General features: G+C 42.8%; 1 protein-coding gene across 5 annotated transcripts in view; it reads right to left on the reverse strand.

Annotated features, from left to right (window-relative positions):
- The window catches only part of LDLRAD3 (low density lipoprotein receptor class A domain containing 3), a 120,690-nt gene that overhangs the window by 89,770 nt on the left and 4,605 nt on the right, over positions 1–26,315 (reverse strand). For 4 of the 5 annotated variants that reach the window (XM_048307978.1, XM_048307977.1, XM_048307976.1 and 1 more), the window contains exon 1: positions 18,714–18,828. The exons of the other annotated variant lie outside the window; for it this stretch is intronic. In XM_048307978.1, coding sequence (XP_048163935.1) covers positions 18,714–18,747 — 34 coding nt within the window. In that variant the 5' untranslated portion in view covers positions 18,748–18,828. Of the gene's footprint in view, positions 1–18,713; positions 18,829–26,315 lie in introns of those variants that run through there. 5 annotated transcript variants of the gene reach the window in all.

The raw sequence follows: 26,315 nt of genomic DNA on the forward strand, positions 1-26,315 counted from the left end.
TCTTCCCTAAATTTTCCCTTCAGTTTTATTTCCCAATGCTGGCAAGTTACTGAAGTATGTGGAGATGAGTACTTTAGCAAAATAATCACTCTCACAAAGAAAAAATATTTGGCCGAGAAGACAAATCCTGGGCTTGTATCATAAAGACCATGAACTTGGGACCACTTTTAATATTCTTTTTATTACAAACAAAAAAATGTCACTATCATTCACAATGCTTCCAAAAAAACCCCCATGCTTTCATTGTTATTATCACTAATGCTGAATTTAACAGGATAGCTGTGCCATCCTATTAGCAGGAGACATTACACAACACAAAAAGACAATAAGCCATACTGTCTAGGACACAGGATAAGCAACCTCATGAGACTGGTGATATCACTGGCTAACCTGTGACCTCATATGTTATACAAGACATCAGGCTGCTCTGTTTCCAGAGACCCCCCAAGCAAGCGCCTCGCAGCCCGGATCATTCCAGACAGGCCTTCGTTCATCAGTATGTACGAGGATGCTCATCATTCATTGTAACAGAACATGAACTCCTTGCATTCAAGACCTAGAAGAACCGAGTTTTATGAATGACATTGACAACTCAGTCGCATTCTGTTCAAGTCTGGAACAAAGCCTGTCTGCATCTCACACTGCTTCATGTGGAATGAGACCCCTGTGACCCTGGTGACCAGCACAAACACAAGAGGATAGCTGACAGTCAGGACAGGCTTCCTTCAGAATACCTCATTCATAATTTAACTGTTAACAGCCATGCAACTGGAGTGGCTGCAGGAAAAATTAACTGTACAGCTGTCTGTTATATTGAAAGCACTTGAATTGTGTTTGCTTTCTACTTAAGCAACAGTGCTTCTCTTTAGTTCAAAGGTTAGTCCCTTGGACAAGAAAAAAGGTGTGAAGCTCAATTAATAAATAGAATTAATTTAACTTCATTTTTAATCACTCAAGGAAAGCTGAATGTGATTACTATAGTCTTTCCTATCTTCCTCATCTCCTATACAATTAATTTTCACATATTCATTCACAATATAGTCCATAACATAGAAAGGAAATATTTATGCATTTGTTGCTTCACTACAAGTTTTGTATATGGATATTTCTGATTCAGGAGGTTAACACAAAAATAGTATTACTTTTGACCATGTACAGTGACCCATATTCTGTGAACAATCTGAAAGTCTAAAGGAAAAACTGACACAGAAAATACAATGTAGTGCTAAAATTCACCCAGGATCAAGAAACTTTGTTCAAGCTGTAAGTGTCCTAGATCATATTCTTATGTTTCATACACAAAGCAGATGACATGGCTGAACCAGAAGCACTTTATATTATCTATTAGCTCCTTGAACTATAGCTGTGTTTTGTCCAGATTTTCCAAGAAATAAATCTGAAAGTAATATGCTAAATCTTGACTGCATTACAGCTGACAACTGCACAAACAAACTTAACTGAAGTGTTACCACCACCAAACAACAGCTGTTCATTCCATGTGTGAACTCAAAAGAGAGTCATGTGAAAATGACCAATGATACAGCACCCCAAACACAGACATCCTTAAGATGAGGATGAAAATTCTTGCTTCCTTGTGCCTTACCTGATCACCAAGTCCATTCATATGATCAGAAATGGTAGAGTATCCTTCAGCAGTCTGGAAGCTTCACCCCAAAGGCAGGAATATGTTCTCACAGAGACTGCTAGCACAAGGTAACTTTGCAGTTTCATCATTGTCATCATTTGAGTGGCCATTATGAATTTTTCAGTGTATTGCAGATAACCCTGCTGACATTCTTCATCACACACAGACACAGCAGACTGTTGATCACAGAGACTGCCAGAGACGGGTGGCGACACAACTTTTCCAGTATGCCCACATAGCTTCTGTGTTTCAGAAGCACCTTGGCAACAAGAAGCACATGCTAACAGAGATGCTTTGTGATCAAACACTTACTTAGCACTAAAAAAATTTGTATGGCAAGATCAAAACCACAGTAAAATTTTAAATGTAAGACAGCAAAAGTTTCTTTCCCCCATGTATTCCCCAACCAAAAGCACAAAATTCATTGTTCTACTGGAAACCAATTACTCCTTCCCCATAGATCTGCCCAAGTCTTAATTCTTCTTTCTGTTGCACCTTTATAAAAGAGCTGCTCCACTGAAGCTGTTAAAATCTCACTCGAGTAAAGCACAGAATGAAGGATTACTTTTGTTTGTAGAAAGTAAAGTTTTAAGCCATTTTACTCAGACTTAAAAAATACCCTTTTCCCTTTCTCAATTTGCTGCCTAGAAAGGTCAACAATAAATATTCTTTTTAATACATGGAAGAACAGATTTAGGAACATAATGTAGGTACACTGCTGTGCAAAATGCAGGTACATTGCTGTGCAAAACATCCTAGCTGCAACATATTCAAGTCAAAACTCTCACTTTGACAACTCCTCCGTGAAAAACTATTTACTAAAAGTAGCAGCATCTTTTGTATCCTCCTTTTTCCCTGAAGAGAGGCAAGAGTGACTACAAACAGAACAAAGTGCGGCAGGCTGAAGAGATTAACTTTTTAGTGTTAATGAAATTTCATCATTTGAAATTTCATTTTGAAACCAGCACTTTTTAAAGGAAGCTTGGTAACTGAAAACTGAAGAGAGAATGTAGTAGGTCTTTAAGGAATCCCACAAAGCAGCTGATTGACATTCTTTCCAGTCCAGTCCCTTTAATGAAGTTTAAAGACATCAGAACACACTGAAACAAAACCAACAAAGGGTGATCAGGCACTGGAACAGGCTACCCAGAGAACTGGTCACAGCCCCAAGCCTGACAGAGTTCAAGAAGCATTTGGACCATGCCCTCAGGCACATGGTGTGATTCTTGGGGTGTCCTGTGTAGGGCCAAGATTTGGACTTGATGATCCTTGTGGGTTCCTTCCAAATAAGGATATTCTGTGATCACCAAGAAGTGAGTTGTCAATTCATTTTTATACCCACAGCAGTTGAAAGGAAAAAATTAATGCACTGAAACAAATCCATGTAGGTTCTTTTAAAGAATTGTGACGCAAATTCTCAAGAATGTATAGAAATAGTAACAAAATCATTCTTGATGTGTGTTTAAGATAGAACTGAATCAATTTGGAAGCTATGTATGTTTATACAAAAAAACCAAAAACCCACCCCAAAAAAACAAACTATATCTCTCCCCTTAATGCTGCCTTGGCAAACCAGTCTCAGATGAAAGACATGCTCCAACAGACTGGTTTTTAGGATGTAGTACAGTCTTTAAAAACATTTGGCATTGCCAAACCCTGCACAAGTGTTAAACAGTTCCAATTCTGCAAGGTAAGGCAGTGTCCCAATTTTAAGAAAGTGATCAGAAAACACTATGACTAAAGTCCAGTTGTAGCTATTTATCTTTGGACCTTCATCCAGGACAGTAGATGAAACATGCTTGCAGTGTCCTAGGGGATAAGCTATACAGATAAATGGATACTCCTTCCCCACCTCTCATTTCTACATATGAGAGTGTGATACTGCCCTGCTTCCTCATTTGTATTTTAGCTCATATCTTACACAGAACAGAGACTACCCTGTGCTAATAAAAATAAGCACCACATATTTTCCAGGACATCTATTTTAAAGTTCCCCTCTTTAGCATGCAGAAAAGAAATCTGCCATATTCCACCCTAGAAAACTGGTGGCACTTACTTCTTGCTATCAGAAACATTGGAAGGAGAACCTGCACAATTCCAAATCCTCACCTCTGATGATACTATTGAAAGTATGATGATATGACTTCTCACATAAAAAAGCAAAACATATCCAACTGTTATCCACTCCAAAACTACATATTCCTATTATGATGAAAAACGATCAGAGATAACTCACATGTAATTCAAAGTAGTGATATAAAAGGGACAACTGAAAGAGCCTTCTCACAGAAGCTTATAGACAACAGCATCAGACAAAAGCAGCAGACCTGTAAGCACTTTGAGCACCAGCAAGAGGAAAAGAGCAGTCTAGGAACAGCCTATTCGAACAAAGAAAAGAAGCAGAAGTGACAAACAGTGACAATGTGTCACACACGCAGGGCTGAGTCCTATAAGTTCAGCCTGTCTGTGGTTTGGCCTTTCCTAGACTTGCTGCTTTGCTGATGCAAAAAGAAATCCACCACCTCATCTGATGCTAGGATGTTTCCCCCACTCTTTTTGTAAGCTACTCCAATTTTTTTGTGGTTCGAGGGCAAAGCATTCCTGGAGGAGAAGGGAAAAGGCAAGTGTACAACAACCCCATAAAACATTGGCAAAAGCAGAGCAGTGGAACTGACAGGGGAAACTACCACTTCCTAGTGTCTTACTTAGCAAACCATCGGAAATCAGCTCCAGCAATTAAGTGATAATGAATTATTGATGACACTACTTTGGGGAACTGAGCACTTACCAGCATTTATGAAACTAAAGAAACTGAGGTGTTATCACCATTTTGTAGACAGCACAAAGCAAGGCAGACAGCAAACAATTCCGCGACATTATGCCTTGCCGAGGATCACTGTTATCTCTGACATGTTATCTTAGTTCTGTTTGCACATGATCACACATCACCTTGATTTGTGTTCCACTCTACCCACGTGTAACATATTCCTGCTTCAGAGAGGCACAGTGAATGTACCATGTACAGAATTCAGTAATTTCAGTAACCATGTCCTACTAGCTTTTCAGAGGTGGGGAGAAAAAGGCTGCTCAAAGTAAAAGGCAGCAAAATTGGAGCCAGGGAAAAACCACTTTAAAATGTGGTCAACAACATATGTTCAGTGGCAGAATTTGCCCTTGAGAAAGCAAAGAAGGTATTCAAGCCCTACTATTTCAAGATACTTTAAGTCTATGCTTAAAATGTCTTTAAGTCAGCCAACTTTTTTTGCCAATGCAAATATATTCAACTAGAAAATCAGAAGAAAGCCAAGAATTCAGTCTTGGATTTGAAACACTCTTGCCAGCCACTCACGGCTGTCAGTAATGCCACACAGGAATATTTCCTATCACTAACACATAAAACTAATCTAGGAAAGAGAACTCACTCTACTCCTACCATACTTCACACCTGAGCTTTCCAACTGATGCCGTTATCTATTTATACCATTAAAAACCAAACAGACAAAGGAGGATATGACCATTCACTGCACATTATTATCTATCCTGCCCCTTCACAGTTTTTCATCAAACTTATAAAGCAGACAGGCTATTGTCTACACGCACTTAAAGGTAAGTCTCCCACATTTCTAGAGCTTTCACTCTCAACAGCAGCTGCCAGAGCTGAGGCAGACACAGATGCAGCTTTACAAATTAGCAGCCATATGTCATCCAACTGGCATGAAACACCACGATGCCCCTTCAAACACCACAATGGTTACATGCGAGTGTGCTGCCTCCTAGTCAGCTCTCCAACAGGAATGTTGGTGACATAAGCTTCAGGAGAAGGAAGATTAATGTCAGTACCTGCAACATAGTCCAGCCTTGCAGACAGGATGCCTTTAAGGAAAGGGCAGCTTTCTGTGTGCAATTTGAGACGACCGGAGATAGGGTTCAATCCGGCCACAGATGTCTTACATGATCATATTATTCTGCTTTCCTTGCCTTCAGTTTCCCTTATCTGTTAATGACTACTAATGCTCTCCTATCCCATGGGAATACTTGCAGCATCCATAATTTATGTTTCTACCCTGCTTGGATGCTGAGAAGATGGGTACCTAAAGATACATACTGATCAGTTGTTTGCCAAATATATAAACTGTTTTTTAAGAAGTACCATAAAAAGTGCAAACTATTAATATTAAAGCCCATCTATGTATCATATAATTATTAAGGAGGGAAAAGGCCTCAATGATCACTGAGTCCAAACATTAACCCAGCACTGACAAGTCCACTACTACACCTTATCTCTAAGGACCACAGCCACAAGATTTTTGAACACTTCCAGAGACTGTGATTTCACCACTTTGCTGGGCAGTCTGTTCCAATGCTTGATCACCCTTTCAGTGAAGAAATTTGTCTTTATTCCCAAGCTAAACCTGTCCTGGTGCAACTTGAAGCCATTTCCTCCTGTCCTATTTCTTGTTACCCTGACTACTTCACCTCACTACAACCTTCTTTCAGGGTGTTGTAGAGAGCAGCAAGATTGCCCCACGAGCCTCCTTTTCTGCATGTTAAACAACCCCAGCTCTTTCAGCTGTTCCTCACAAGACTTGTGCTCCAGACCCTTCACCAGCTCCAATGCCCTACTCTGGGCTCATTCCACTACCTCAATGTCTTTCTTGCAGTGAGGGGCCCAAAACTGAACACAGGATTCAATGTGTGGCCTCACCTGTGCCAAGTACAGGGGGACAATTGTTGCTCTGGTCCTGCTGGCCACACTATTCCTGATTCAGGCCAGGATGCCATTGGCCTTCTTGGCCCTTTGAGCACTGCTGGCTCATGTTCAGCTGCTGCCAACCAGCACCCCCAGGTCCTTTTCCACAGGGCATCTTTCTAGCCACTTTTTCCCAAGCCTGCAGTACCGCATGGGATTGTTGCGCCCCAAGGGCAGGACCCAAGATTATGAATCTGTAGGTTCCAAAGTATCCAAAAATTACTCTGCCCTGGAAACATGCAACGACTAGCTCTTGGTACAGCTGCTTACACCTAGGGTTTAATTTTGACAGTTGAGCTCACTCAAACTGTTCGCTAACCAAAACATACAGCATTTCAGTAACACATTTTTTCCAACACAACAGGCCAACGTCTATAGTCCTTCTAAACTGAAGCAAACAACACTGAACAGTAACTAAATCTTAGCCAAGGTTAGTTTTCTTACAGGAATGTGCCAAGTAGCATGGAAGGCTTGTGTTTGCAAACACCCAACTTATTCCATCTTCAAGGGCCAGACTGGCAAAGGTGCAAAGACCGTTCCATTTCCTCAATGTCACTGCTCCTTTGAGACATCCCATATCAGACATGCTTCCTTTCCAAAATGGAGATAGCCACCAGATATTTTAGAAGTCTAAATCATGCACTCTTTACTGGGTTGAAAACTGGCTGAATAGTCAGGCGCACGGGGAATGGACATACATCCAGCTGGTGGCTGCTCACAAGTGGTGTTCCCCAGGGCTCAGTGTTGGGGACAGTCCTGCTTAACACTGTTATCAATGACCTGAATGAGAGGATCACGGGTCCTCTCAGCCAGTTTGTACAGTGCTAAGTTGGGCAGGAGTGTTGATCTGCTGGACAGGCTGGATCGATGTGCCAAAGCCAGCTGTTTGAGGCTCAACAAGGTGAAGTGATGGGTCCTGAGGGAGTTGGTGTTGTTCAGCCTGGAGAAAAGGAGGCTCAGGGGGACCTTATCACTCTCTACAACCGCCTGGAAGGAGGTTGTAGCCAGGTGGGGGTTGGCCTCTTCTCCCAGGCAACCAGTGACAGGACAAGAGGACATAGCCTCAAGCTGCATCAGGGGAGGTTCATGCTGGACATTAGGAAGTTTTTTCACTGAAAGGGTGAGCACTGGAACGGGTTGCCCAGGGAGATGGTGGAGTGACCACCCCTGGAAGTATTCAAGAAGGGACTGGACACGACACTTAGTGCTACAGTTTAGTTGACATGGTGGTGCCTGGTCAAAAGCTGGACTCAATCTCGGAAGGCTTTCCCAACCTTGATGAGTCTATGATTGTATGTAGGCTTAATTTTAACAGGATCTACGGGCCTTACAGAGGTCTCTTTGATATAGGCCCAAAGGGAGTTACACTGATTGCTTCTTCAACTGGAAAGCTTGCTCACATTAGTGATCTGCCTAATTTTTCAACTACTGATGAGAAAATAAATAAAGCACCAACACTGCAGGGAAAAATTAGCTAAACTGTGCTTTACAGGCTGAACACAGTTTCCCCATGAGGCTACTCACAAGGAACAGCGGCAGTCAGCAGGTCAGCAACTCTGGATTCAACCTCAGTTAGGACACGAATATCCTGCCAATGATCAGCACTGTTTCTTGTGTTTTCAGATTCAGCTAATTGGCCATTAAGCTCCAATGAGGTGGACATTTATCTACAGATAACACAAGGAAATTGGAAAGTAAGCAGCCTGAGGCTACCCTAAAGACTGTTAACCAAATAGCAAGGCAGAGCTCAATTAAAACAATTCATCAGAAAACCTATATAGTCTATTGGCAGATTTTCAAGGATCCCATTAGAAATTTTAAGGATATTCAATCTGATTAGACACAGAAATCTATCTCACGTAGAAGTCATTAATAAGTAAAGAGCCTTTAACTTTGAAAGCCTGAAAGTTATCAAAGCTGCAGCAGGAAGAGACACTGGGCCTTTTCTCTGTAACTAACATGCACAATTTTGCATAAGAATGGTAAATGCTTTCTCTGCTATACGGAAAGAAGTGAGACTGATGAAAAGGTACAGCTGTGCAAACCAATGTCATTGAGTACCCACCACTTTTGGGGGGACTCTGTTGATGTAACTAAGAGATACACGCTTTTACATGCTACCTCAAAAGAGCCTACATCCAGGACCTCTGACTCAGGAGTATTCCATGAAATGTCTAATACCTCAGTTATTGAAAAGGGCAGGCATTTCAATCACTTGAAATTGCGTGCAAATAGGAAATTACACTGCAAAACATTTCGTTTCTCATTTTATGAAAACTTGAAGAAGAAAATTGGCTATTGTGCTCTTAACCTTAATGGACATATAATTCAAGTAATAATAAGGTCACTGAAACTGTTCTGGACTCTTTTTTTTGAAAAGAAAGGTTGCAATGAAAAACATTTCAAAAAATGTGATGATATCAGAAATCCCTATAGGGAAAAAAAAATCTGACAACACTCTACTTCAAACCTACAATTTAGAAGCTGACATTCCTCATGGAAGATTTTCAGGGTACAACTGGTACTGCCAACTTGTACTGTTTGTAAATATTCCAAGGAACTCTACTATCAACGTCCTTTTTATCTTTCAGGTGCTCTGTTAATGTTCTAGGCAGACCACTTTGATCTTTGGACAGAAGTACATTCCTGATTTGTACACTGCACAGGGTAGCTCCATTTTCACAGGAGATAAAAAGAATAGGTTCTTGAAATTTAAATACTTTTTGCAGATAACAGAGGGAAGTCCTCCATCTGACTGCAAAAGGACAAATGCTTGTGGTTTGATTAAGAACTTGTAAGCTGAAATATCACAGGGATTCACTTTTTTCTTACCTTCACACTTGCTGATATTCAAAGCCACTATATTCACAAGACTGAAAATGCCTAAAAAGCATAGGTAGATCTTACCTTTTAAGAAAGGGCTACCAAACACTTGTTAGAGAATGTAAATCAGAATTCCAACAGGACTCAATTCAATAGAGGGCAAGTTTAACATCTAGAACCGTGGTTACACAGTAAAATGAATGATCTCTTCATTTAAAAGCATGTAATGTTTTGAGGTTTTTTTTTTTACAATTCTACCTGTAACTCCATTCATGCTTTCATTTCACTCACAATCAAATACTGAAATTCAGCCATGCGGATTGTTTCCTCCCTCTCCACCTTCTTTTCACCTTTCAAAAACTTGCTGAAAGGAAAAAGAAACCTTTTTTGAGTTTGAAAGACAGCAATCACCACAAACACTGTGGTTCCTCATTAGCCAATTCTGAATTATGCCTACTTAGTTTAAAAGATTTTGTCTTTTAAAAGTGATTGAGCAGTAAGTTCTTCCAGACTCCAGGATTTCACAAGTGCAGTCTGCTTTCTGCCAGACCGAGTAGATCTTGATCTCAGCATCTGTACTGTGCCTTTCCAGTTACTCAAACAAGCACAGATGTTCAGATTTCACATGATGCCAAGGCCTTGAGAAGACACGTTTTTTACTGTTGATCAGATCATGGAAGACTTAGTTTGGCATCTCCAAGATCCCCCATCCAAGATCAGCATCAGAGCCCCAAACTCTTCTGGAGGACAGCCATTCTCCTCAAGACAAAAACCATGCACTCCAGGTTCCAGTTAACCATGCATTCAGTTTAGGAGTGTGCAGTTCCACCCAGATTTTAAAACTTGACAGTTTTGGGCCCAGCCACAAGAGCAACTCATGCCATTGGCATGAGGCTGGCTAACAAGTTAGAGGACTTATTTAGCCCTTGAAACTCATTGACTGCAATGTGTTTCCTTTGAAGGCCACACATGCTGACTCTACCAATTTATGTGTTCATGAAGAAGTGATGTGCATAAGCAGGTGAAGCAACTCTATGTATTTAACACCGTAACTACTCTATGACTGCATATATTTAACAATGCATTCATTAACTATTTAGCCCTTTATACATCACACCTTGCACTGTGTCAAATAAGTATTATCTGTCCTTCGTAAATGATCCCTGAGAAACAGAGCATTTGCTTAAGATGCACAATTCACTTACAAACTGTACCAGAAACTGAGCAAGACCAAGTCCCAAGTAGTCTGCTCTTACTAAACTCCACCTTCCAAACTCAGCAGCAGTGAAGTCCCACACAGCCTAAAGCTGGGCCTTAGCACACAGCACAGCTAAGCAATGGATAGGGAGGACAGGGAGAAGAAAAACAAGCACAGCACCAGTGGCAGAGTGAAGCAGAGAACTTGCAGTAGGGTAGAGGCAAGGGAAAAATAACAATTCCTAACTGCAGGTTTGGAAAAGATATAATAAGTATACATAACAGCATCTTTCTTTTTAAGTATGGAGGCACCATGAGGAAGTCCATGGCTAGCTCCATGCATCAATGGGTACAACCTGGTGAGGTCATAAGGGACAAAGGGAAAAAAGAAAAAAGGATACTGAGAGGAGGAAGGAAGTGACACAAATCATCTACGAAAAGAAGCATGTAAAGACTAAGTCATCAGCATGCAGCTTCAGAACAAGAGAACAAGGGTACAGGCAAAGAAAGAAAAAGAAAGGAGTTTGAATCTGACAAGAAAGGGATTCACAATCTGAGAAATCATGGCTATCTTTAGCTGCAGAATTTTAGCTAACCTTATACAAAGAGCAGCAGAAACATTTAATAGCCCTTAACATAACTTATTCTGACATTGGGAGAGCAGCAGCAGAACACCAGTCCTGAGACTGAATTAACAGCTTTGAAACGCAAACCCGCAAGCTCAAGTATTGCCTTCTGCAGCCATGTGTGCGAGCAACGACCGCATTCCCTGCGAAGCAGCCGCTATCAGCGAGTTCAGCACAGTACTGAGCCACGGCTTACCTGTGCAGAGCACCCTGGACAAGCAACAGTACTTCCAGCTGCCAACTCCTCACCTGCCTTACAAAAGGGAGAGAAAGTGCAACTTGACAAGTACATGGGTTTTCACAAGTATATCAATTAGTGTGTCTCTATCATGCTTCACATCTTTGTAAACCTAACGCTCTTGTGTTTGAGGAATCTTAATGTCTTTACACTAACAACAACAAAAAGAAAGAAGAAAACAGCAATACTTGACTAAAAATCATCATATCATGAAAAATCTACTTACTTCATATCAAATCCATACCAGGCAAGGCAGAACATTTCTTAAAGGCAAAAAGCAGTATTTTGAACTGTAAAAAGACATGCCTGGTATTTGTGGCATAGAGCTCTTGATTAAAACTAGGGTAGCACTAACAGCATCAGAGAAAGTTGGGAGGAGAGCTGGTGTCCAAAAAAAAAAGTTTAAACAGGTAAAAGGGGAGGGAGTACAGTGAGGAAAGAATTCTATCTCGCCCAAAGTCATCCTGCTGATCAGTAACACAACCTGGAGCAGATCCTGCAGCACTAAAACCCTGAACAGCTTTGCCCAGAAGACTACAAGTCTTCAGTTGACACAGATACATATGGCTGGCAATGGTGTTCTGTCGGGAGCTGTAAGCATCATCTGACTCATTAACAATTGAAGTGATAAATTCATCCAAAATACATAAAGCAAGAGAAATTACTCCAAGGAATGAAGGAATCTGAGCACAAAGTGACACTCAGTAGCCAGAATTCACATCCTAATTTTTAATGGAACCATAACCTACTTGCTGCAGTAACATTATTGCATTTTATCAAAAATGGAGATAAATCCTCACAGGCAAATGCTACTTAAAATCAAACTCTTCATCCAACAAATGCAACTGTTTCAAAATAGACCAACATAGTCTACCTCATCTATTGTAACTGGTTTCCATCTAAAATTTTCAGTAAGAGAACCTTGAACCAGGAATCTCCTCCATCACATTCCCTAGGAGCCATCTGGAATCTGTCTAAGCAGATGAAAGATAACAACACACCACCAGAGATCCATAGCAAGGCGTGGCACTTAGGGATTTCTCCTTTAATTTAAAAGGAAAAAACTAATCAGAACCCCTACTAAAGAACAAAAATAGCACTAAAACCTGAAAAATTGTATTTTTGCCCCTATTGAAACAAGCTATTTCATAACACAACAGCATACTTCAACAATATTCAACTTATACACTTCCCAATCTTTAATAAATTAAGCCTCATAGGCTGCTTGAGAGACACTAAAGCCATTTTAAAACACATCTTTTGGCTAAGAGGACATGGTATCAGGGCCTTGGAGCTCACTAGCTGCCAATTCTTAATAATCCCACATTTTAGCAGTTTCACAGCCACATCACCTTCCATTCATTACCCCAGCTCTCTGTTCACTGTGACATGTGGCACACCGTGACAGAGCAACTTACTCAACCATTTACACATTGACAAAGAGCAGCTTTGCTTGATATGTTTTAATTGTGACAAGTTCACAGCTGTCCAGCCCATGGCTGGAGGAAGGCTTAAGGAACACAGCGGAAAAAGTTATCAGCAGCCACCCCATTCCCCCCAAATTGCTTCCATTTTCATTTTGTTCATCTGGGCCCTTTTGATTATCCACCCACATGATTCCCCAGTCGTTCCTTCTCGCACATTTCTCACACAAACAGGAGCTACCCATTATTTCTCTCAAACTTCCAAAGAGTACGTATTTCTATAAACTGAAACTAAAGTATGTGATTCCACAAGTTCCTTTGCAACCAAGAAGTGGGTAAGTGGGTATCTGCATAAGCAGCTGAGAACAAGCAAAGAGACCAATGGCTCCATTTAGAAATCTCACTGCCTCAGCACTTCCCACGTGCAAATTAAAACACACACACACACCAAGCCAGCTACCATTACACCACCTTCTCCCCTAAAAGAATTTTTCTGTCTTGATAGACAACACTGCATGCAAGGTGAGATCGGCCTAAAATGCCTTTTAGTCTGACAGTTTCACTAGCAGAAGAGGCTGCATGAAAGAAACTAAACAGCTGATCAAGTTACTGCAGCTTACAACTCTGCACATCAAACAGGCAAGTATCTGGACACACACTCAGTCCATGCATATGCAAAACCCCATTAAGCATATAAAACTGAAGTTTCACTATCAGAGATAACTAATTTAGATAAATGCTATCTGCCAAGGTTTTTTGTTTGCTTGTTTTTCTCAAGCTATTTGTTTAATTTTCAGTCGTTGTCATTGGGGTTTTTTGGGTTTTCTAATATATATGAGGTCCTCCTCAAAAATTCTATAGCAGTCAGTAAATGTATGATAAACTGATTATCCTAATGGCTGACTATACAATTATCTCCAGCCACAATCTATTTACATTGCAGGCAAAGGGCAGTCTGTTATGCAGTATTTCACTTGAGAGCTACCTTAAAATACACCATTAAAGCTGTTTTCACTTGAAGTATTCCATTCTGCATCTTAGCACTATGGGATCCTGCCAGAGCAGAAGAGTTATGTTTTAATACTTGAAAGACAAAAAACACCAAAACCCTACTACTGAGATCCAAGATCTTTCTCCTTCGTCATCCTCAAAACCTGCCAGCTCATCATGAAACTGTTTTCAAATTCAGACCCTGAAAATGCCAGTTGAAATAGTTATCACAGAGTGCCTTGTACCAAAGGTAGAATATCCACAGCTCCAGTCTGCAGCAGGCAGGACAACTGAACAGCCTACAAGGCTTTCTAGCAATTCATAAAACTCATCAACTTCCACAACAGACAAGACACTGAAATGGAGAGCCCTGCTACCATCACAGCAGATCTCATGCTACAGATTTTTAGGCATTTTTTTACTGCATTTCTGCTCACACAGACAGAGAGAGTAACCACAGAACAGGATATATGACAGACACTACTCTGGTAAAATGAACCTGTTTGGAAAAATAAATTAAAATTTAAAAAACATAAATAAAACAAAACCAAAACAAATTCTTTCACCAGGTGACAAATTAATTTTTAATTAGGCCTTCCCACACTGCCCTGAAACACAGATGCTTGAATCTCAGCTCAATTCATCACCGCTACCTAACAAATCAACATATCCCTGTTAAAGTCTACCAGATTTACAGCAAAGGGAGCCATTTTATTCCTCACCCAGTAGATAATCAGCATACAAATGAAAGCAGGATGCAGGTTCCTGTTGTCACAATAAAAATATTATAGTATCACCAGGAAACTTTTTCCTCTAAAGAGGTAGAGAGCTTGCTGCTCTCAGTGTATCAGGCACTACAGACTGACTGCATGCTGTAACAATTTATTTCACATTTGTACAAAAGGTGCATTTCTACTATCTATATTCTTTATAACAATCTCCACTTCCTATCACAACATGTGACTGCAACATTGCAGTCATGCTTCCACCCTCTCCACTGGGCAGCTGCCGACTACTTGCAGCAATTATCCCAAGTGAGACAGGATGGATGGAAGCTCCTGAGCCTTGTAACTCCCCACATTCAGCAAGCAACAGAAACCTGTTTAAATCTAGCCAAGGACACATCCCCCCCAAATTATCATCTGCTTATTTTAGTCCCTGCAAAAGAAATGGACTTGCAAGAGTAAAGTCTGACAACAACCTCAAACATCAAACGTCCAATAACCAGAAACTGATTCAAGACAACTTGTCCATAGGCATTGGCTCCTGCAAGAAATCCCACATTCTCCTCAGCATGGCTGTGGAGCTTTGCATTAAAGTGAGTATTTCCTGACTGCTCTCATCATGACCACTGGCAGACTTACATCTTCAGCAAATATCCAGCGCTTGTTATTTATTACTGTCCCAAGTTGGAAGATTCTTGACTTGCCAACTACAGGAATCCTTGCTCACCTCTCCCACACTGATGTGCTACCCATGCCCACAGCTGGCTTACGTACCAAGAGAGAGAAACACTGGTTATGAAGCAGTAGACTCAGTTTAAGAGTTTTTAAGAGGACTGCCTGAAAAACACAGAACAGACCTACTGAATACACAGTACAGACACGAGTCTCCAAGTAAAGAGTGGTTTTCCTCTCTCTCTGCTTATCCAACAGTAAAGACCACTACTCAGCAGTGCCAATCACTCCTGCCATGCCGTACATAAGGTTTTCAGCAAAGAATTTCCACTATTAGTAACTCCCCTGAATGTCAGTACAAATGAAGACCCATGTAAGGAAATAATGGCTACTTCCTTAGCACCAAGTGGAAGTTTTAAGCTAACAGATATTACACAGTGCAGACTGATGTGGTAACATGACTCTTCAAACTTCCTACCCCTGCTTGATTTTAGGGATATTCTGGTTTTTTCCAAGCTTTTGAGGCGAAGTTGCAAAATGCAATGAAAGCACGTGTGGCCCTTCATGTTTATGCTGTCTGTGGAATGGGGTCCTGATTCTAACAATATTAGACCAAAAGACTGGAGGGAATAAGACACAGAAGCCTCCCCTTAATACAGAGCAAGTTGAGTGGATTGTAAGAGGCATAATAGCTACATTATATATTTGACTTATGTATCAGAAAAGCCCTTATACTGAACTGTTACACCTGGGGATGATACTCAGAAATTCCAGCCGTGCATTGCATTTTGATTCTCCAGTCAGTTGAAGACTAACATTTTAAAACCTATAGGAAGGTCTGTAATTGTCAGAAAAAACAATGTCCCTTTTCGGCTCACTTTGTAATCGTACTTTTAAAAGCAGTTAATTTACCTGAGTGTTTGTGACTCCTGCCATCATTTCTCTCCTTAATGGATGATATACGGGTTGAAGAAAAAAATACATAAATCTATGTTCAAAACATATTCAGTAGATTTAGGTTTCTTTGAATAAAAAATTTGTCTTGAATACACAGTACAGTGGCAGTCAGGATTACAGAACTCATTTTTCTGTTAGGGACTGTTTACATTTTATTGGTTTTTCAGCTATAGTGTACTTGCAATTCTCTGAAACAATCCTTTCCAAAACTCACTGTAACTGTGTGCAGATCAGCTTGCATTACTCCATACAAGCAGTAGAAGAAGATAAACATAGATGTCTGTTTTCTAACTAACAGACCTTCTTCTATATTAACTTAACCCGATAATGTTGTTACAGTCTGAGCTGGAAACAGGAATCCTTGCAGGACCTAACCTACATCCAGGAACTCCTGGGCTGACACTGAGCCAAAGTAAAGCGCTGTGACCAGAAACTGGGTCACACTATGACATGTACAGGGCAGCAGGAGGGGATCGGAGCTCAGCCTGACCTGCTTATACTGGCAAGAGCACGAGAGATGAAAGAAACTGGGTGTGCATGGCGTGTGCGCTGCCCAAGAGCTTGATGAGACTTGAAATGAGGTGGGACTAGAAAAGGAAAGGAAGGTAATCAGGAAGCTCCAGCACAGGAAACAGAGGCTAAAACTTCAGATCAGTAGTCTCTTTCTGATCAATTACCAGTTAGTTACCAACTGAAATTAAACCAGCCTGGTGTCAGTTCACATTCAAGTATCACAACAACATAAAACCTTTCCCATGCAGGTAAGCTCCCTCAGGATGAAAAACACTATTTGATACAACTACAATATTATGAATAAAGATACAAATAAAAGACCAACTTTGCCTTGCAAATATTCACTGCCAATGAGAGTCAATAGTTGCTTACTTCTGCACGCTAGCAGAACAACTGTTTAGACAGGGAGACTATATGCTGTTTATCTTCTGTTAACTGAAATTCATCCCTAGGGTTTCAAGGTTTCCAATCTGTACCCAAAAAAAGATTCAATAGGAAAAGAAGTACTTTCAGGAGTTACCAGAAGTAAAATTCAAAACAGAGTGAAGGTCAGGCAGAGACAAACTTATGCTCCCTGTGGGAAGCTTGCAGGGGTGCCAAAATATACAGAGGAAGCAACATCTAAAAACCAAATCCCTGACGACCCCCTACTTTTTTTTTTAAAAGAAAAACAGAACACATGAAAAAAAAGTTTCAGAAATTTCTTTGAATCTGCCCCAAAGTAAGCCAGAGCCTCTGGTTAAGTAACTCCAAGAATGTTGTGCAAGAATGGCAGCAGTCAAAAAGCTGAAGTACCAACTTCCACACAAGAAACAGGTCCTGGTCACTGCCCCCAAGCCAAGGTGGAGCAGGAATATGGGGTGTGGGTGGCTGGGAAACCTTCAGATATAAAGATCAGTATCTTGTAGACGGGAACCCTCCGTGTTAATCTAAGGGTGGTATTACAAGCAAATATATTCAACACATGGAAACACATAACTTAGTGAGAATAATTAGATGAAATTTTGGCAGCAGTAAAATGGAAATTAATAAGGAAGAAGACAACACAACCCAGATAAACAAACCTGAGCTTCATCTGAAGCTTCCCAAAAAAGGAACAGCAGAAACAGTTTTTCAAAGACACCTAAACCTCCATAACCTTTATGTATGTCACAGTCAAAGTTTGCAGTTGTGCAATTTCAAAATAGTGCAAGTCCTGTAACTCTTCTCCTCCTTCTTACCCATCTACACCAAACTCGAATTTTACCATGGAAGCCGTGAAACTTACGAGTTCTTCATGACAACAAACACTCTTAAAAGAGAAGAAAAGAAAATAATTTCAGTTTGATAATCTGAGTTTTACACACTGTGTGTCATCACTTCATCGCCAAGGCGTGATTCGGAAACAGACACAGCAGCATGCAGCCAGGCTACTTACACTGTCTGGAAAAGCGCCCGCTAAGATCATGTTGCAGAAATAATTCACACCTGCAGCAAAGCTGCACAAAACATCATCAACTCGCCGATTTTGACAGGCATATGCCGACCGTGGCGGGGGAAAAGAGTTTCTATATAGACGAATATTAATAAGAAGTATGAAATCCCCTTTCCGCACCCCAAGTAAAGCCAGGCAGGACCCGAGCGCTTCACTTGGCCATATTCCGCCGCGGGCCCACCGGCGGAGGGTCGCCTGCACCCGCCACGGCCTCCCTCGCCCCGAAGCGGCCTCGCAAAGGAGAAGGGGGCCCGCCCCGGGATGCACCAGCGGAGCCGCGGCCCCTTCGGCCCGGCGGCGACTTCGACGCCCGGTTCGGCCCAAGGGCGTCCGACCCCAACGCCGGCCCGGCCCCGCTGTCCGCTCCACGCGCCTCGCCTCACGCCGGCCCCACTCACCCCCGCTGGGGTCGGGACCAGCCCGAGCACGCCCCGAGGGGCGGAGGGGCCGAGACGCACACGCCGCGCCCCCGCCGTGGGCATCCCGGCCCGGCCCGCCCGGGCAGGGGAGAGCGGCGAGAGCAGCCCGGGGAGGGGCGGCCGGCGGCGCCCCCGGCCCGCCACGAGCCGCGCGGGGAGGCGGGGGGTAGCGGGGAGGCCCCGGCGCCCTCCCCCGCCGAGCGGAGCCGCCCCCTCGCCCCCGGGCAGCGCCCCGGGGCGCCGCCCCCGCCCGCACTCACCCGCCGAGCCCAGCAGCAGCCACAGCAGCCACATGGCCCCGCGCCGGCCGCCCCGCAAACTTCGGGGCTGCTCCGCCAGTCCGGCCCGACGGAGCCTGCGGCGGGGAGCGGCGGTGCGGGGGCCGGCCCGGGGGAGGGCCCGGGGGCGGTGCCGCCGCCGCCCCGCCCCGCTGGGCGGTCGTGCCCACCCGCGGCTGCCGCCGCCCCGGCCCGCACGGCTGAGGGGCCGCCCCATCTTCCTCACCTCTGTCCCCCATCAGGTACCTCCGGCCAGTTTTGACGGCCGGTTGTGGTGGCATTAGCGTATCTTACAACAAACTCTCCGCTTGCTTGCAGCGGCGGGCAGGAGCCCTTTAGGAATACCTGGAAGAGTTTGGGTCAGAGCTGCACCTCGGCAGACACGCCGTACCCTCAAAAAGCCTCTTCTTAACGTCCTCTGATGCATGCTCCTCTAAACTTCATTCCCTGACTAGAAGACGAGGTACTTCCATAGCCAGTCAATCAGAATCAATTACATTGGAAAAGACCTCTGAGATCATCAAGTCCAACCTATGACCGAACACCACCTTGTCAACTAGACCATGGCACTGAGTGCCACGTTCAGTCTTTCCTTGAACACCTCCAGGAACAGTGACTCCACCACCTCCCTGGGCAGCCCATTCCAATGTCTAATCACCTTCTGTGAAGAAATTCCTCCTAATATCCAACCTAAACCTCCCCTGGCTCAGTTTAAGATGATGTCCTCTCATCCTGTCACTGGTTGCCTGGGAGGAAAGGCCAACTCCCACCTGGTTGCAGCCTCCTTTTAGGCGGTTGTAGAGAGTGACACTGAGTCTCCTTTTCTCCAGGCTAAACAATCCCAGCTCTCTCAGCGGCTCCTCACAAGACTTGTGCTCCAGACCCTTCACAAGCTTTGTTGCCCTTCTCTAGACATGCTCCAGCACCTCCATGTCCTTCCTGAATTGAGAGGCCCAGAACTGGTCACAGTACTTGAAGTGGGGCCTCACCAGTGCCCAGTACAGGGGAAAGTGCCGATTACAAAGGGAAATCAGAGCCCACCTGTGAGGTTTACTATCCTAGTAAAGCTCTGAAACACGGCATTTGGGAAACTTATATTGCATTTTCAATCTAGGGGCCCAATCCTGACCCTACTTGGCTTCAGTGGGAGAAGTGGGCCTTGTTTTAAGGTACAACATTTTTCAGTATATGATGACCAGGAAGAAATCCACGTTACTGTGTGCCATTCTGCTTTCATGCAAAAATCATGGTCTGTTCATTAAGTGGTACCAAACCTTTTGGCTGTAAAGTATTCCCCTGTGTGTGTGTCAAATACATAAGTAGATCTGCATGTGTACAGAATAAAGTTTAACTCTCTAAAAAGCTTGCAGCATGTATTTAAGAGCTGAAGAGGAAGGCTTAGTGCAGAAAGTATTTTAGCTAAGAATTAAAGCCAGTTTATAGCAGTAAAAAGCTGCCAAATGATTTCTAAAACTGTGCTCAGCTAATCTGCAGAATAATACTGTTTCAAGCAGAATTCTTACAATTCATGTTTAACACACTCAGAAGGAGCTTGAGAAGATTTACTGATAAGGATTTCACAGCATTTGGAAGGATGAATTAATTTTTTATTTAAAATAAGACTTTTATTTGAATACTTAGATCTAGCTTCTGTTAGTTTTTCAGTGCTATTTTCACTCCTGATAGCTAATTCCCACATTGAAGTCAGCTTGGGGATTAGTTTCCAGAAGGTGGTCTGAGAAGGAGGGGTGGTTTCTGACTCCTGAGGGATGTGGCTGTGGGAATTTCCTCTGCCTGCCAGGACACCAATCACTGGCTGCTGCCCTTCCTTCCTGGGGTCCCAGTGTGACACCCAAAACTGACCATCTCACCACCTGGTGGGCTCCAGCCAACTCACCCTGACTACATGCAGCAATTGGGATTCAGAGGCAAAGCAAGGTGCGTGGGAGCCTCCTTAGCAGTTCCCAAAAAGCAGGATCTTCTAGTTTGCTGAGTGATTAAGTGGGAAGCTCTCCATCTGTAAAAGCATTTTGTACACCTCAGTTTCTTAACCAGCACAGAATAAAGGGTCCAGTGTGATTCCTCCGTACCTTCTGGATGTTGAGTTACGTGATTAAAAATGTAATCCCTGTTAACACAAAGATGCAGGGAGAACAAAGACAGGCAGAGAAACCTCAGTAACTTTATCAGGGAAAATGGACCACAGAACACTGGCTGCTCCCAAGCACATCAGGAAAAACAGATTAAACCTTGGTAGCTGGTGTGAAGTCTGCCAAGAAACTGTCTCCCAGATACCTTGCAAATTAAAGGTGATTATTGCCTATGGTATAGGACACCTGGAGGGATGTAATGGGAACAGTGTTTTGGGAACCTGCGAGTTCTTCCCTTCCCACACAATGTTTAGGGCAAAGACCACAGGAAGGGAGAAGGAAATCTTTGAGGTGGATGGAGGAGGAAAAAATGTGGGAAAATAAAGGGAAAAGGGGATGAAGGGGCTGGCCAGATCTAGCTGAGCCCTGTGTTTGACCACCGCAGCCTATCCTATATTCTAATTAAATCCTGTTTCTAGCTATCTGCACTATCATTTCTGAGGGTATATGTGTGAACCCTAGCAAACTTCAAACTAGATTAGCCAACAAACAAGTCTGAGTATCTGTAAGTGAATGAGACCACAGGCCTCAGGTCAACACACGCTGATTCTCTTTACTCTCACATGAACTGCTTTCATATCACCAAGGGAGATTTCTGGGTTTGTCCCTCAAAGCAAGATGTGATCCCAGCTCTGTTGCAGATTTTGTGTGGCCTCAAGCAAGTCACTCGTGTCAACTCATGCTTTGACTCTTGATGAAACTACCAGCCATCTATACCACAAAGATAAAGGATAAATAAATAATTTCAGGTTGCTCAGAATGTGGCTAGATTCTGAATGGCTACCAGTAATGCAGGGTACCAGCCTATAATCAGGACAATCAAGGAATATACTCTGAAAAAGAGATTAGCCTCATAGTAAATTATGCTGAAGTAATGACAAGCTGTCATAGGATCCATTACAAGAAAGCCACATCTTTTAGCTTTGTGCACTGTGGTTAAAGGCTAGAAAGGGAAATTTTCTTCAGAGACAAGCTTATCACAGAAGACTCATTTGTGTTTCTACAAGATCACAGAATTACAGAATCACAGAAGGCGTACGGTTCAAAAGCACCACTGGTGGGACTGACTGGTCCAAATTCCCCGCTCAAGTAGGATTTCCCTAGAACACATTACTCGGGGTTGTGTCCAGACATCTTTTGAGTATCTGCAGTGAGAGAGACTCCAGAACTTCTCTGGGAAATCTGTTCCAGTACTCAGACACCCACATAGTAAAGCTCTTCCATATATTCAGGTGGAACTTGCAGTGCAGCAGATTCTGTCTGTTGCCTCTTGTCCCAGTGCTTGGAGCCAGCAAGGAGAGCCTGGCTCCATTCTCTTGGCAACCCCCTTCAGATACATAAGTACAGATACATTCATGAAATACCCTCTCAGCCTTCTCTTCTCCAGGCTGAACAGGCCCAGTTCCCTCCTCCAGTCCTTGTAAAAGAGATGCTCCAGTCCCCCAATCATCCTTGCAGCCCTCCACTGGACCTGCTCAAGGAGCTCCACGGCTCTCTTGAACCGTGGAGCCCAGACTGGACACAGTGCTCCAGATGTGGCAGCAGCAAGCCTGAGTATAAAATTGTTCCTTTTTAGGTTTTGCAGGCCATGGAGTGTCTCCAGCTTACATTGGCAGACCTGCCAGGTCTTATCTGGGGGGACAAATGATTGCTCCTAAGTACATTGCAGAGGATCTGCATCCTCAAGAGAACCTGACCTCTCTAAGAAGTACCAGTGCTCAGCATGTTGTAAGCTGAAGCTCAAATTTTTCATTTGTTGTTTCTAATCAGCTTAGTATACAACCCATATTTAATTTCACAATCATTCTTACAAGGTAGGAGTTGATTTTTTGGGGAGTTCACATTGGTTTGAGACAAAAGAGCAAAATGCAATAATGTCTCTAGGTACAATCTAGATTTGCTGACTTCAACCTGTAAATAGTACTCTGAACAAAATTAATACAAGTAATTTACATATGCAATGCCCAGTGACAGGATTGATAATGATGAAAAGTCAAGTCTGTTTTAATTAAGGATAAAAATTTGTAATAATATATTGCAATATTTTGTATGTGACTGAACTGCTACTTAGCAAGCCTGGGAGTTTGGAGCTGTGGTTTGCAACAGCTTTTTGAAGGATTCAATATAATAATAACCAAATTTTTAACACACTTCAGCAAAATGATAAATGTAGATCCAAATACATTTATAAATTTGTCATCAGCATTAATATCTATCAAGTTAAACAGGTATATTAGCCTATCTCCATCTATCCATTAGAATCATCTTCATTATGGCTTTGTAATGTTCTGATCTCTAGCTCTCCTGGCTGTTGAAGCTGTATTCTCTCTGGAAAACAGAGCTGGAGATCAGTTTTTAAAAGAGGAGAAATACCAGGCATTCAGATTGCCCCAAATGACTCATTTGCTTCTCTCATCTCAACATGTGAAGGGTTATTAACTGTGTGCATTGATGTGGTCCTCATCACTATGCCAGTTTAAAACATAAGGATCAAATCAAAAGCGATGGACAGTTCCCAGACATGTGCAGTTACATTGATAGCCTTCTAAAAAAAAGGCAAATTGAACTAGGATGGAGCTCAAAGAGTGAGTGAGACAAGCCTCTGCTGTCCCCTGCATACCCTGGGCTCCAGAGCCTGCAGTGACAGGAAGCACCTGGGCAAACTCATGCACCTTCCTTTGAGCTCCAGAAGTGCCAGGCTTGGATTCAGGCATCTACCCAACCTCCGTGGCCTGCCTCTGTGCTCCCAGAAGGACAGTCCTCACAGCTTCCTCAGGCATGCAAATGCTTAATTCTAGGACTGGGCTCTAGAGATATGAGCTACTCCATACTTTGTGTGCAAAAGAGGGGTTTAATGAGCCTCCAGAAAAAGTAAGTTATGATGGACCAAATCTGGGATGTTCTGCTAGTATGAATGAGGCTATCTTAAGTGTGAAACCCTCTTCCTCCTCTCCTGCCAGGCTCTGGGCTCAGCAAGTTAGAGACTCATAGCTCTCAGTAGCCATTGGCTTTTCTGCTCTAGTGCTATGGAAAGGAGAGGTCCTGAAGCTTTGGCCCATTCATTTTCATTTCTTTCCTTGCCCAGTCTGCAAAGGGCCCTTTGCTGCGCAGCTCCTGTTTGGCCTGAGCTGCAGCTCTAGCAACACTCCCTGTTTGGGACTCAGAAACCAGAGATGAAAAGTCTGGTGAGGTCAATTTGTCCATAACATGGGCAATGTAGGACTGAGAATGCAATGGGATGCTTTTGGTCTTGAGCTCTCCCATACTGCCAAAGCCATGGTAGGAGGCTGGAATGCCTTGGCAATTGCAGCATTTCCTGACAGCAGGGAAAGGGGCTTAGCTCACAACTCTGCCTACTGTGATGGCAACCTGGGAGTATTACTGGCTGATATTTCTGTATTCCTGGTAACACAAAAGGTGCAGGATCCCACCCCTAATTTTTATCCCTCAGGTGGCACACAGCTGGTTTTCCTCATCCTTATTTTACTCTGAGCTATGTTAAATTTCAGCTGGATCGTTTTCAGAGCAGTTTTCCCTCTTCCAGCCACCCACACACACACCCCCCACATACTTGCTAGCACCAGTCTGTCTATACTATTCCACATCCCTTGTTCAAGCCGAGTAAATTCCAAGTTCCAACTACTCTGATACAAACGACAAAGTTCAAAATCAGAAATGCTGGTGGAAAGTTCTGATACCTGTTTTACCTTTTAATCCTACTCTGTGAAGTGACGGGGGCTACACTAGCAAAATCAATTGCAAAATAAAAACACTTTCCAAAAAATTGCATCCTTTCTATCTTACCTGTTGTGCTGGTTTTGGAGAGGTGGGGGTTATTTTCTTCACAGTGGCTAGCATGGGGCTATGTTTTGGATTTGTGCTGAAAACATTGGTAATAGAGATGTTTTTGTTATTGCTGAGCAGTGCTTGCACAGTGTCAAGCCTTTTCTGATTACTGCATTGCCCTACCAGCAAGCAGGCTGAGGTTGCACAGCTGGAACGACCGACCTCAGCTGACACAGGGTAGCCCAGACCATATGACATGCTGAGCATAAAAAGCAGGGGAAGATGGAAGGGGGACATTCAGAGTGATGGCATTTGTCTTCTCAAGTCACTGTTATGTGTGAGAGGGCCCTGCTCTCCTGGGGATGGCTGAACTCCTGCCTGCTCTTGGGAAGTGGTGAATAAAATCCTTGTTTTGCTTTGCTTATGTGCATGGCTTTTGCTTTCCATATGAAATGTCTTTATCTCAACCCATGAGTTTTCCTGCTTTTATGATTCTTTCCCCCATCCCACTGGAAGGGAGGGAGTGAACGGTTGTGTGGGGCTTGGCTGCTGTCTGTGGTTAAACCAAGACACATATCTATAAATATAGAAATCAATTAGGAAGTTCTATAGTTACCATTCTCTAGCTACAAAGCCAGACAGAGCCCTTGTTTACAAGCTCCTCACCCCCCACCTCTCACCCACTCAGGTTACAGTTTTATTACACTTGATCATCTGAGTACTTGTGTTTTCTGGTGGGACTCATTAAAAATCCATTGCATTTGAGGGGGAAATGGGTGGGTTTAATTCAAAATGTAATTTAGTTTCTGTTATGTGGGTTTTATTCATTACCTAACATGTCAATATTTTAAGCCAATGATTTTGAAATAAGTAATCACAGACAGTATGTAGAACAACAAGATGATTATGCTGTTCCCAAGTCTTCCAGTCACCTCTTGGACAATCAGTATATCAATACTTTCCACTGAGGTAATGGGCAGTGTGTGAAATTTCCAGGCTGCTTCCAGAATCTGAAGTAGATGAAGACAAGTAAACAGAGGGGATTATTTGGCAGTAAAGTAGCTAATCAATAAATGAATGCCTGGATCAATATATATCCCCTAGCAGGACCACAGCAGTTTAGCTCCAGCTGTCCCTTAAAGAGAGTCTAACAAATAAATAATAAAAGTCAAACTGATTTATCTAGATAATGAAAATTTGCTGTAATTTGCAGCAAAATGACCTAAAACTACATTATGCATGTAAATCCCCTGCTAAAGTAAAATGTTACACCTCCTATGATGTCTATGTCACCTGAAGGTCTGAAAGTTTAACTCCTGCCTCTGGTTTAACGCCTATTTTAGAAGTAGAGTGCCTCTTTTTTGCTCCAGGTCATGAAAAAAATCACATCATGAAAGCCACCTTTTAAGTGCATATGTGGGAATCTTTGTCTAAATATTTTCACAAAATATTTGGTGCTATCTCACACTGATGCCTTTGTGTATAGGAAATGTAACCAGAAGCCGGCAAGTAATTAAAAACACAAGGTGGGAGGCAGTGGAGTAGCCAGGATTCTGAAAACTTCATAGGATAATAAGCTCTAAGCTAAAACTGAATTTTCTGAGTGCCAGATCTTAAATTAATTCTTTTGGAGTTGAACCCTGAGGTT

Source organism: Corvus hawaiiensis, chromosome 6, assembly GCF_020740725.1.
Source record: "Corvus hawaiiensis isolate bCorHaw1 chromosome 6, bCorHaw1.pri.cur, whole genome shotgun sequence".
NCBI lineage: Eukaryota > Metazoa > Chordata > Aves > Passeriformes > Corvidae > Corvus > Corvus hawaiiensis.